The 13,405-nt window shown below is 36.3% G+C and overlaps 1 protein-coding gene and 1 long non-coding RNA gene across 2 annotated transcripts; one reads left to right on the top strand and one right to left on the bottom strand.

Annotated features, from left to right (window-relative positions):
* Positions 1-6,047: 6,047 nt before the first annotated feature.
* LOC148782199 (uncharacterized) lies at positions 6,048-9,216 on the top strand. The gene is made up of 2 exons (XR_016053809.1): positions 6,048-6,414; positions 8,784-9,216. It is a non-coding gene; the product is annotated as an uncharacterized LOC148782199 (long non-coding RNA).
* Positions 9,217-10,256: 1,040 nt separating this feature from the next.
* On the bottom strand, positions 10,257-12,146 carry LOC18436520 (transcription termination factor MTERF15, mitochondrial). Its single transcript, XM_006846535.4, has one exon. It carries the CDS (start codon positions 11,800-11,802, stop codon positions 10,582-10,584), a length of 1,221 nt encoding a protein of 406 aa, XP_006846598.2. The 5' UTR covers positions 11,803-12,146; the 3' UTR covers positions 10,257-10,581.
* Between the last annotated feature and the right edge of the window lie 1,259 nt (positions 12,147-13,405).

Below are 13,405 nucleotides of genomic sequence, written 5' to 3'. Positions count from 1 at the left end.
ATGGAGAGTACACCTCAATGAAGTTTGAGGACTATTGTGCCAATCATGATATACAACACGTGACGACTATTCCCTCCGCACCGCAACATAATGATGTTGCAGAAAGAATGAATCATACCATAATGGAAAGGGTTAGAAGCATGCTTTCTTCAGTTAAGTTACCAAATGAGTTTTGGGGTGAAGCTATGAATACGGCATGCTACTTGATAAATTTATCTCATTTGACTCTATTGGAAGCGAATGTGGACCGGCAAGGATGTATCCTATACACATTTGAGAGTATTTTGATGCAAGGTTTTTATACATGTACCTAAAGAGCATCGAAGCAAGTTAGATGACAAAGCAACCCAATGTGTATTTCTCGGTTATGGAGATGATGAATTTAGGTATAGGTAGTGGGATCCTAAGGCCAAAAAGTTGCATAGAAGCCAAGATGTGATCTTTCGTGAAAACCAAACACTTTCCGATTTCGATAAGGTGGAACCGCGAAAGAGGTTTGTAGATGAGCTACCAGAAGCACAAGCCCTTTTACCCATACATGATAATGATGGGCAGCAAGTTCAAGATGAAGATGACCAAGTTTGGGGTGGTGAGACTCCTCAAATAGATGATGTGAATGATGATGATGTACATAGTGATGTTGTGCAGGGGGAACAACCTCCTCAAGAAGAACCACTTATGGTGAGAATGTCACAAAGGGAACGAAAAGCCTCAACAAAATATCCATCATCAGAGTATGTCACACTCACTGAAAGTGGTGAACCAGAAAGTTTTAAAGAAGCTATGACACATGAGCAAAATGAACTATGGAAGAAAGCTATGCAAGTAGAACTTAAATCCTTACATAAGAACAAAACATATGAGCTTCTTGAGCTACCAAAAGGACGAAAAGATATGAAGAACAAGTGATTATTTAGGTTGAAAAATAAATATGATAAGAAGAAAATGAGGTACAAAGCAATGCTGGTTGTCAAGGGATTTAGGTAGAAAAATGGTGTTGATTTTAATGAAATCTTTTATCCCATTATGGAGATGACTTCTATTTGAACTATCCTAAGTCTAGCTGCTGGTCAAGACTTGGAGATTGAGCAGTAAGATGTCAAGACAACTTTCTTGCATGGAGATCTAAAGGAAAAAATATATATGGAACAATCTGAAGGTTTCTTAGTGAAGGGCATGGAGCACATGGTATGCAAGTTGAAGAAGAGCTTGTATGGATTGAAGCAAGCTCGACAACAATGGTACAACAAGTTTGACTCTTTTACGATGAATCATTGTTTTACTAGAACCACTGCAGACCACTATATTTACCTTAAAAAGTATTCATATTTTTTTTTTATTATTCTCATGTTATATGTTGATGGTATGCTCATTGTTGGTTAATATGCTAATTTGATCGACATGTTGAAGAAAGAATTGAACGAGGCTTTTGACATGAAGGACCTAGGGGCTGCAAAACAAATTTTGGGCATGACAATCAAGCGTGATAGGAAGAACAAAAAGTTGTGGCTATCACAAGAAAAGTACATTGAGAAGGTACTTAAAAGATTTAACATGAAGAATGCTAAGCCAATCAGTACACCATTAGCTAGTCATTTCAAGTTAATTGCCAAGTTATCTCCAACCAGCAGTAAAGAGAAGAAGAAATGGAGAAGATCCTCTATGCATCAACAGTAGGAAGTTTGATGTACGATATGGAGTGCACAAGGCCAGATATAATACATGTCACCGATGTAGTTAGCAGATACTTGACAAATCCAGGCAAACAAAATTGGGAAGCTGTAAAATGGATTCTACGGTATCTAAGAGGCACATCTAAACTTTGCGTATATTTTGGAAACTCGTCACCCTTGGTGGAAGGCTATACAGATGCGAATATGATAGGAGATCTTGATAGAAGAAAGTCTACTTCGGGTTACTTGTTTACTTTTGCAGGAGGAGTCATTCTTGGCAGTTAAAGTTGCAAAAATGTGTTGCACTCTCGACTACAGAGGTAGAGTATATTACTGCCACAGAAGCTTGTAAGGATATGCTATGGTTGAAGCGTTTTCTATGGAGTTGGATTTGAAGCAAAAGGAGTATGTAGTTAGATGTGACAGTCAAAGCACCATTGATCTGAGCAAGAATGCTACATTTCACTCTAGGACCAAACACATTGATGTGCAGTACCATTAGATTTGAGAAGTCTTAGAAAATGAGTTGATGAAGGTTTGCAGATTCCATACCGATCAGAATCCATCAGACATGATGACGAAGATAGTGCCAAAGGAGAAGCATGAGTTATGCAGAGCTTTAGCAGGCATGAGTTTCATGTGAGCATCCAGTATGCGGAAGCCCCCATCATGGGTCTGAAGGGGGAGTTTGTTGGGTGATTACCTTGTGGGGTCCAGCCCCACAAGGAGTGAAAAAAAAAAAAAAAAAAAAAAAAAAAAAAAGAGACCTAAAAAAAGGAAGAAAGAGTTAGGAAGAAAGAAGTTTTGAAAGATAGATAACATATGGGTGTTTTAAAAGAAAAAACAAAGGGTTTTTTTTAGAGACACCATTTTGAAAGCAAAGATAGAGTTATTTGAAAGCTCTTGGAAAGAAGGTGCGAGTTTGTAACAAGATTTCTATCACCATTATTAGGCCATCCAGAGGTCATTTTTGCTATCTCTCACGCTCAACACTCAGCTGGAAAACAGGAACAATTGGTGTGCTCTCTGGTTGCATCTCCAAGTCATTGGAGGATGGATTTGCCCGGTGGTTTTATCTTTCACATTGAAGGGTTTTCCACATTTAATCTTGTGTTGTGATTGTGCTTGGTGGAACTTTCATCTTTTTTGTGATTTCTATATTTTTTGGCACTTAGCAAATTGCGTATTTTTGGCATTTTCACAAACATACATTGTGGGATATTTTTACCTTTGATTCACATATACAACGGAAGAACATCGCTTCCCAACAGAGTACTAATTGTAACTTTTTCTCAACATCAACACTTGCTCAACATCTAGCCTCTTCTTGTAGTCCTTCTCCATACCCATGATACATACAAAACTACTTCTTTGGCTCCAAATGAAAACGAATATGCATTTTTTCAGAATTGGATTCTCATTTGCTAGGTTTTGGATGGTCAGATCTAGTTTTTTAAGATCTAGCTTATTATTTTTTTATTTTTGTAAATAAATTTTAAATCGAGAATATCCTTCGTCCCTAGTGGCCTGGTTGTACAATAATAATTCATGCTCCTCCTCATTTAAAAGAGAAAAAATGGCTATAATTTACCTTAAGCAAGACCGTGCCTTGAAAACTAAATTGAAAGTCAAGTTTTGCAATTGAATTTTTTTTTTTTTTTTTTGATATATTAATGTGGGAATTGAAGGGGGAGAATTGAAAGAATTTTTTGAGAGACTCTTTGATACACCAAGATTACCTAAAAATGTGGCTTTACGTCTAATGGCCTTCATATTCTCTAAACCCAATTGTGTTAGGTTCGGATTTGGTTGTATTCTTTCAAAGGTATAACCCGGTTGGCATCTTTGAACTGCATTAAACAAGACTCTAGAGCCTTACTTTAGAAAAAAAATAAAAAGTTAAAATAAAAAATAACAAGCAGTCCAAAGATCCTTAGTCCGATGGGCAATTTGGGAATGAATAAAAACGACTTTTTGATCAACCCTTCACAATCTTACAATCCTGCAATGAAAGTATAGAATGCAGGTGTCATCTCTTCCTCTCCTTCATCTTCATCTTCATCTTCACCATCATTATGTCTCGGTACACTTGGTACATTTGATGACAGAGTTGTCGAACACCTCTTTCCTTGTGTATTTAGTTTTGGGTTTCCACTAAAATAACTCTTATTGAAGGTACAGAATTGGGTTGTGTCCAGTATCTCACCGGATAGATTATTATTTGCAACAGAAAACATGGACAAATGGGTAAGTCTTGTTAATTGAGAAGGAATTTTACCAGAGAGTGCATTGTAAGAAAGATATAATGTTGAGAGATCCAATAACGCTCCAAAGGGATTTGGGAATTGGACGTGTTAGAAGATTGTTGGAGAGATCCAACATGTTAAAGTTCTTTTAAAAGCCCCATGTCTAATGGAATAGGGCCACTTCATTTGTTTTCCGACAAATCCAAACCGGTCATGTACTTGAGAGCATCCCCGAGATAACTATATGTGTTTCCCTTTGTAAATTCTACCTTCTCTTGTGAGATTGTGTGAAGTTTATAACCTATTCGGTCCCTGGAAGCAAGTTTGGTAGAAAAGGTCAAAAATGGTTCATAACGAGATGAAATGGAACCAATAGAAGATGCATTTGTCCACGCAGAAAAATTATTGAAGCAAGGAGGTAATGGACCTTCAAGATTATTTTGGGAAAAATCCAGGACGGCCAAACTTTTTACTTGACAGAGTTTCAGTGGAATATGATCGAAAAAATTGCCTCTCAAGATTAGCACTTCCAATTTCAAAAGCCCAAATAATTCAATTGGCATGGGACCAGTTATTTCATCATTTGCGAGATTTAAAACAGTTAGAGATGGACTATAAAGCAACAGGTTCCTTGGAATGGTTCCATTGTTATCTAGACGGAGTGATTTACCAAATTGGGTAATTTGAAATGTTTGGATTGCAAGGGTCCTTTTGAGGAGTTATTAGACAGGCTCAAAAACATGAGTTCATTTCCTCTTGTCAAATTGGGGGATAATTCTCCGGTGATTTTGTTGTTTGAGAAGTTCAAAATTGTAAGGTTATTGGAGAAGATGGAAAGCAAATTTCTTGAGATGTTGTTGCTAGACAAATCCCACGCTCTCAATCCCTTAAAGTCGTTGATGTGAGACATTAAGTCACAATTATGGGAATTCTAGGACATTATAAGTGATTGCAAATTTGAAAAATAACTTGAGAAATTTCTTGGTAAATTCCTACTGATTTGGTTGTTAGAGATGTCCAAAAATTGAAGGTTGAAAGAGATGTTAGGTAAAACTTGTACTCGTGTGAGCAAATTCCTATCCAACAATACTTCTCCTCTCGTGTTTTCGAGCAACCAAAAGGGGCATATTCCCAACAATGTTGTTTTTTGAGAAATCGAGAATAGCTAACTGGTTTTGAGTCGATTGGAAGCCTGGTGAACTTAAGTTGAACTTTTTCATGTCACATGATGACAAGTTGAGATCATAAAGCCGGAAAGTAGGCGTAAAATTCTTGCGGAGAGGACCACATCTTTGAGGCTAGAAACATTCGTAAAGACTGAAGGAGAAATCGCCTGACAAGTCATTATCGGAGAGATGAAGACCATACACAGAGTAAAGCTTACCTAATTCGCGTGGGATAGGTAGTTTTCACTAGCCCAAGATATTCAAGAGTAGGTAAACAAGCAGCAATGAAATGCTTACTGCCAGGCATCCTCACGTGTCCCTTTTATAGAGGAGCCGAAATTTACGTGAGGGTCATGTCGGGAAGTATCAATATATCGGCTCACAATAAAATAGAAAATAAATCATTTTTATTTTAAAAAGTCGGATGAAAAAGCCAGAAAAAAAATACAGATAAGCAAATATACTTTATGTCAAAATATCGAACTAAACTAAAAAAGTTGGATTGAAAATCCTAAAAACAATCCACGAAAATAAGAAAGAAGAAACAAACACAAAAGAAATAGACAACCAACCATAACACAAAGATATACGCGGTTCGGCAACTTGCCTACGTGGAAAATAGACTCATGCCTCTCTGTTCTATCTGATTATAAAGAAATCTGCGTTTTTTCTTTAACCCTAAAAGAAAACCATCGGAACAATATACATCGAGTCTCAGATAAATGGTACAAATTATCGAAATACCTCATGTACAGATTGCCCTCCGGAGTCATCCTTTGACTCCACTTTAGCAAATCTATTTCCTCACAATACAAGACATAAATCCTCAACAATTAATTATGTTAACTATGCACCATATTAACTATGATACCCATGCACCATGCTACCTATTTAGTCATGTTAATTTGAATTCCAAATTAAAAACTTGTGCCGTACTAACCATTTAGTCATGTAATTCAAAGTTTGTGCGTGTGCACCATACTAACTAGTTGGTCATGAATTCCAAATCCAAAGGTTGTCCATGTTTCTTTGAGGTATTTACCCATTTACTCATGGCACGTATTGGAGCGGGGAGAGAGAAGTGGTTGCAGAGAGAAGAGAGAAAGACACACACAGACAAATAAACGCAGAGAAAGAGAGAAGGGGAGGTGACCACGGATCTCTCTGAGAGTAGCGCTGAAGAGCAGGCACATGCACATGGAGAGGTTTTTCAGATGGTGTTGTCTTTTGAAGCAGATGGTGAACCTGTTTGTAAAACAATCAGATGGATGCGCTGCGTAGAACTCAAATGGCCCTATCATTTTTGAAGCTGACAGATTGTTGAATCAGGTTTAGGGAACAACCCTAATTTTTTCACCTGTTTTTGCCTTAATGTAATATTCTTTGAGCTATGTTACGTTTGCGGATTTTTGAGCTATGTTAATTTTCTATGCATGTTTTTTCCTAATGTATTTTCTCCTAGGTTCTTTGAGATGGTTCTCTATCGGTTGTTATCTTTCTCTCTCTCTGTACTAATATCGAGCATTATAAACAGTGATTGCTAACTAATTAATAAATTTCCTAATCTATTTTCCCCTAATTTCTCTCTATGAGTGATTCTCTTTCTCTCTCTGTGTATTGGAGCTTTATATCGAGCATTATGAACAGGGATTAATACTTAGCAAATAAATCATCAATAAAATGAGTTCAAAAAATAAAAATAAACTAGTGTTCAATACAATATAAAGCTGCAATACAATAAAGCCTATAAATCTATGTGAGCATTCTTTGATTTTCTATAATAAATCATCAGCCATATGCAATGAGCCCGTTTTAGGATTTTTTTTTTAAAAAAAAAGCAGAGAAAAGGTAAATGAACTTTTTATGAAGGTATAAAATTGAACTTTTATAAAACAGGAAACATGTAAATAAACTTTCAAAATAAAAATGAACTTTTATAAAACAAGAAACATGTAAATAAACTTTTCGAAAATAAAGTTTTTTTGGACCGATTTATTGTAAATATATAAAAATCGTGTTTTAAACTTCTTCATGAACAAAATGCGATTGTTTGACTCTCTTTTTTTAAGTAATAAGCAGATTAAAACGGCCTTTAAAAAAACTCCGATTATTTTTTTAAAACCGTGTTTAATACGGCAATTTGCTAACCATGGTGAGGACCCAAAAACTATTTTCATAGAATTAAAAACTAGTTTGAAGACGCAATTTTCGAATATATATATAAAATTTGGATAAAATAAATTACCCTAATATGGTTTTTGAAGATTGATACATATATATATATATATATTTCATTAAGTGAAAGATACAAAAGTTCAAAATGGATTAACTCTCCAACTTGAACCAATAATACAAGGATTATGAAGTAAAAAAGGCAGAGAAGCACAAGCTTCGGTCATAAGGAAAGCCAAAAAGCAAACTTCCACAACAGTCTAGAGTTTTGTTCTCATTTTCTTTATGGGTTCAATGCCTTCTTCCGTGCTTTTGAATTTTTTATCAGATTTACTGTGATACACAGGAAGAAGCATTATCAATCAAGCAAAAAAAGAAATAAGGAAATGCATAAATAAATAAAAATAAATGGACGAGTTTTTGATAAGCCAGGGCTTCGTGAAACTTTTTTTCTTTTTTGGGTATATCAAATGGGAGAACAAGCGCCTACCAATTTTTTGAAATAGTTAGTAGTTTTCAAATGAATAAGTAGGAATGAAACCTAAACCAGTAACTGAGACTCCGGTGGTACTACCACCACAACCTCAACCCCATTCCCAGGTCATTAAACTTGAGAGGGCCTCACCTCAAAATGGTGTACTAGAATTTAGATGCAACACTAGAGAACCTTGTGATGTTCTACAGATCAATTGCTGCCCCTAGCTGTGGATTTTGGAACTCCAAAAAATAGTGCAAATCTTACATACCTGTAAAGACTTGAAACGGACAATCTAGAAAAAATATTACAAGATGGAACATTTTTAGAGCTTAAAATTGAATTTTTTAGATCCATGGTTGTTGAGGTGTAGATAAATAATATGCAAAATTTATGGGGCTGGAGCCACGTTTTCCAACAAGGTTTGAGGTGTTCGATGCATCAAGCCATGACTTCACAAAATACGTTTCCTCAATAAAAAGCAAAATATTATCCAACGGTTTGCAAAAGTAATTGTCAGAAAGAAAGATATTGCCAAGATAGAATAAAATTCATTTTGTTCTTAAATAGAGACTATGATATATGAAAAATTCATAATATGACATTATCTCAAATGGCTGTATTCTTAATAGTGCATTGCATTATAACATAAAGGAAATACATATACATCTGTGTGTAATCCATTTAGATAGAAGAAAGACAAATAACCAGAAAAGCATTTAATAGCAAAGATGGAGAAACTCTTGAATAAACATCTCGTTCTTTTTTATACAATTATTGAATAAAACATTAAAACAACCAACGAACATCATTTTGCTTATCTAAAATAAAGACAAGTAATGGCATGAATACTAACATATCTAGAGAACATAACTAGAATATGAATGATAAATAAATAATGATAGCTAATACAGCATAAAATAAAAACATGGAATTCACTAGAAAGGTGTACATTCAGCATGTAATTCAATAGAAACATGGACTTCACTAGAAGGTGTACACCCACTTGGTATTTGGCAATGATTTATGATGAGATTGTATACACTTGCAGGGATATGGAAGTTTGCTGGATACATATCTCGAGGATGTCCAACGAGCTTGCCGACCTCCTGGCGAGGGATGGGGCGAGGGCCCATGAAGAAGTGCACACCTGGCCGCCCACTTCTGCTTAAGACCTAAGAAGAATTACTTAGAAGGAAAACTCACTGTATTCGGGCATCTTATTTAGCCCACTTTTGTTATTCCACTGTAAACTTTGCAATGGGCCAGTTTTTGTGAACCCATTGTAAACTTTATAAGGGGACTATTCTATAACCCCATTTTTTTGTTAAGGGGACTATTCTATAACCCCATTTTTTGTATAGGGTCCTTCGACCTATTCTTTTTTATCGATGAGTCCCGCCTAGAGGGCACTCTCGGACTAACCTCCAACTTGTACTTCTTTCCATTCAGCAATACAAATGTTGACATTTATCATAAAGAAAGTGTGTACATTCAACAGAATCGATCATTCTTGTACATAAAGTTCCAACTTTGCACATACTAAACCACCAACTTAGACCGAGTTTTCTGGCTGCAAATGCAGAACATGTAGATCACATTAGATACGAACCAAAAGCCATCTTTTCGATAAGATATTGTAAGGCCCAATTTGGACAGTTCGGATATATTGATTGACCATAGCGCCCAGCTACAATCCTAAACCACTTATAATTATGTAATAATTCATATGATAACCCAATCAAATATCTTACATCATTATTATGACAATCGTAAGGCCCCGTTTGTGTTTTGGTTGCCTAGACCACTTATAAGTATGTAATAATTCATATGATAACCCAATCAAATATCTTAGATGATTATTATGACAACAAAATCGTGAGGGCCCCATCTGAATGTTTTGGTTGTCATATCCAAGGGACATCTTTAGTCGGCTTTATGGGCAACTGTGATAAGAGGTAAGACACAGGGGTCATAACAAGTAGAACAGTATCCACTTTTTTGCTGATAGAGAAAAAAGGTATTTTCTTTTGTATCCATACGTGCAAATGCCCCTTTTCACTGGCTTTTTGCTAATAAGAGGGGTTCCAAAAGTTTAAAACCTCTGCAGATGGTGGTGTGCCAAGCTGCACACTACCCACTCGGGCACAACTACCGAGAAGTGAAATCTCTACGGCCAAAAAAGTGAGGCCTCAGATAATCTCATACAATCGGCATTCCTTGTTCTTTGAATTCAATAGATGTCTTTGATTGATTTCTCTCAAAAATAAAATAAAATTAGATGTCTTTGATTTATCTTAACTGTTTATTTCACACTAATCCATTTATTTTTTATTGTGTTGATTAAATATTTTGCCTCTGCCCACAAGCAAACATTTAATGAACAAAATGTAAGTTGTAGGTAGAAACAATGTCAACTTTCTAATCTCAAAGAATGCCTCAAATCAATATTGATCTCAACAAAATATGAACGCTATAAGCAACTAAATGTCAATGGACATAATGGCACCATAACTTTGAGCTATTTTGGCATAACAGACATGAAATTGAACATTTCAACTCATTATTCCAAAATTGTTACACGAGTGCTGCATACGATATCTTGGAGAACCACTAGAGGCAATGGATATCAAAGAAACAAAAGTAGAATCAGCTGATTTTACAACAGACAATAGGTTAAAGGCTATTCAACCAGTATTCATAAAATGGAAAAACAGAGGAGGACCATTCAAAAGCAAAAATCATGAAAACAAAGGTCTCAATTTTATAGTTCCAACAAGGTTATGAGGAAGATAGAAAACCTTTGATTCAACAATCAAAAAGCAAGGAAGCCTCCATGGAACCCATGATCATAGAATCATTTCTGGGTTGCCCTTGCTTTCTTCATAGATCCGGCGCAAGTAATCTGCCTCTTCTCCAAAACACCCCACAAATTTTTGCAAGAATCTCCTCTCCGACAACAAACAAACTGATGATAATTTCACATCCTTCTTGAGCAACTTCTTCAATCTCAAAGCTTGCAAAACATTGTTCCTAGGTATCACCCTTCCCCCCAAGCTAAAACCAAGAATTTGTGGATTCATAATCAAATTGAACAAAACATCCTCTTGTTTCTTAACAAAATACCCCATTGTTTCCTTCAACTTCTTCACGGAGAGACACATTGTATAAGGTGCCCTCCGAAATATTGAAAATACATGATCTTGCGAGCACCCAAAACTCTTAAAAATGTCAACTTTTGCCTGCCATTTCTCGTTATTCATCGAGCTGAATGCATGAAGAGCATGAGCAAACATCAAAGATTTCGGATTAAAGCCCATCTCTATAATTTTCTCACAATTTTCCTTAGTTCTTTTGGGGTTTTGAGAAAGCAACCTAGGATGGACGATTGCCAATTGTTGCAGTTGTGAGGGACCAACTCCATAGCTCTCTATGCACCTCATATTGGGTAGGATTCTTTCCTCAATGCGAAATGAAAGTACCCAATTACTTCTCAGAACTCTAAGAACATTTTCATTGGTTTTCAAATAGCTTTTGAGGAATTCGATGATTGGGGCGATCCTCTTCTCTGCACTGTAATAGACCATGAATGCACGTGGAGATAGAAACTCCCCGAGATCAGGACCAGAGACACCCAAATCTTCAAGCATTTCAAACTTGGGTTTTAGGGTTTTCTCAACACTGGCCACCAGAATCTTGGGGCTCTTCGTTACAATGGAACAGATATGGGCATCATGAAAACCAGAGTCTTTGAGGAATTTTAGCACACATATCGGATTTTTGGTGGGTTTGTTGAGGCCCAACCGGGAAGAAGAGGCAACGGCCAAGGCTGATTCTTTAGAGAGGCCAAGTGAGTCCACTAGAAGATTAACAATCGAAGAAGAAGAAGAAGAAGAAGGAAAAGCACTTAAGAGGAGTCCATCTCCAGTGAGAGAAAGAGACGAAGTAAGAAGAGAGGTTTTTGTGGAATAGAGTTCAAAGGAAGAAGAGAAAGAAGGAAAAGGAATGAGAAGGGAAAATACATAGTGGGGTTTCAAGAGAGAGAGTGCCTGGAGTTTTGCCAAAGCCATTACTTCGAAGACGCTATAGAAACACCATTGAAGATGGAGAGAGAGATTTGTGACTGGTAAAGGAAAGGAAACAGTGGAGCTGGTAGAGAGAGAGATCTTGAAGGGTTACAATATATTTTAGAGAGAGAGAGAGAGAGAAACATACCGAGAGAGGGAGGAGCATGGGCCGTTTCTCACTCCTCTTCTGCAAATACGCCGCTTCCTCCCCCCATCCGGAAACAAGGGTTTTTGATTCAAGTTGAAACAAGTGGGAGGGAGACACAGTTTGTGACTGAGAATTGAACCCGAATTTTCCTAGAATTTGCGGATGTGCTCTTCACTTAAAAGTTAACTTATTAATTATGCCTCGAGTACTGTTTAAAAACTTGCTTATGTGGATTGGAAATCGTTGATCCGAATTGTAGATCACCAATTCAGATTGAAATTTTTTATTATATTGGATTGTACACAAAGCGTGTATTTTTCTTTTGTATATAGATGTCATAATCATTCCCACTTATTAGATATCAAATTGGATTGTTTGGGGTGAGTCACAAAATCTGATATTTTTTTTTTTCTTTGAAACTTTACGTCTATTCAATAACACTCTTACAGCCACAAAAATGATCGTGTATTCTATGTACAAATGATAAATAGTCTCTTTATAAACAATTCTTATACAAAAAAAAGAAAATGGTCTCACGGATGAAATTTTGATTTCAAAAAGAAAAAAAAATCGAAACATATATTTCCTATGTTAAGATTAAGATCTGGTATGTATTTTTCTTGATGTTTGCTACCCATTTTTGAGCATCACTGGCATGATTTGTTCTTGATGCTTCCAGCGCATCCTTTTGAACATCAACTGCATGATCCATTGCATGATTAAGATAACATATTATGTGATGATTTAATGTAGTTGTACTTGTTATAACGTGACTTAACATATATTTATCAGCCATTCTATGCCATATTGAATTATATGGAAACATTCAAAATCATGGTTTATCTGTAAATTGCCTGATGGACCTCCAGTGTAATGCAATAATTAGTAATCAGTTGGTCATTTGTTGACCCTTTAATCTGCTGTTTTGGTAAAGATTGGACTTGAACTCTGTTATTGCTTGATACATGTAAACTCTCGGTTTTGTTTTTTTTCATTTCATTTCAGAATATGAAGATGGGTGCGTTGTGGCTTCACAGGGTGGGGCTAAGAAGGTTGTTATCTCGGCGCCAAGCAAAGATGCTCCCATGTTTGTCGTGGGCGTCAATGAGCATCAGTACAAGCCTGCCATTGATATTGTCTCCAACGCTAGCTGCACCACTAATTGCTTGGCCCCCTTGGCTAAGGTTCATCCTCTCTCTCTCTCTCTCTCTCTATATATATATATATATATAAAATGCTGTTGGTCATTGGATGTACTCAATAATCAATTTGAGTTGTTTGGCCTACTATTCTATTGGGTAGCCAGAACATTCCTATTTCCCTTCCTTCGACCCCCCTTCCCTCTCGGCTAGGTACATTGACAAGCATATACAAATCTAAGGTGAGGTTTCTATGTATATGGAGACAACATTTGGATCTTGATCAAGCGATTGCAAGTAAGGTGACAACAATATTAAC

Source organism: Amborella trichopoda, chromosome 4 (genome assembly GCF_054954075.1).
Source record: "Amborella trichopoda isolate Santa Cruz 75 chromosome 4, AtrichopodaSantaCruz75HAP2 v2.0, whole genome shotgun sequence".
Lineage (NCBI taxonomy): Eukaryota > Viridiplantae > Streptophyta > Magnoliopsida > Amborellales > Amborellaceae > Amborella > Amborella trichopoda.
Note: the sequence above shows the minus strand (reverse complement) of the source record. Positions and strands in the feature narration are given on the sequence as shown.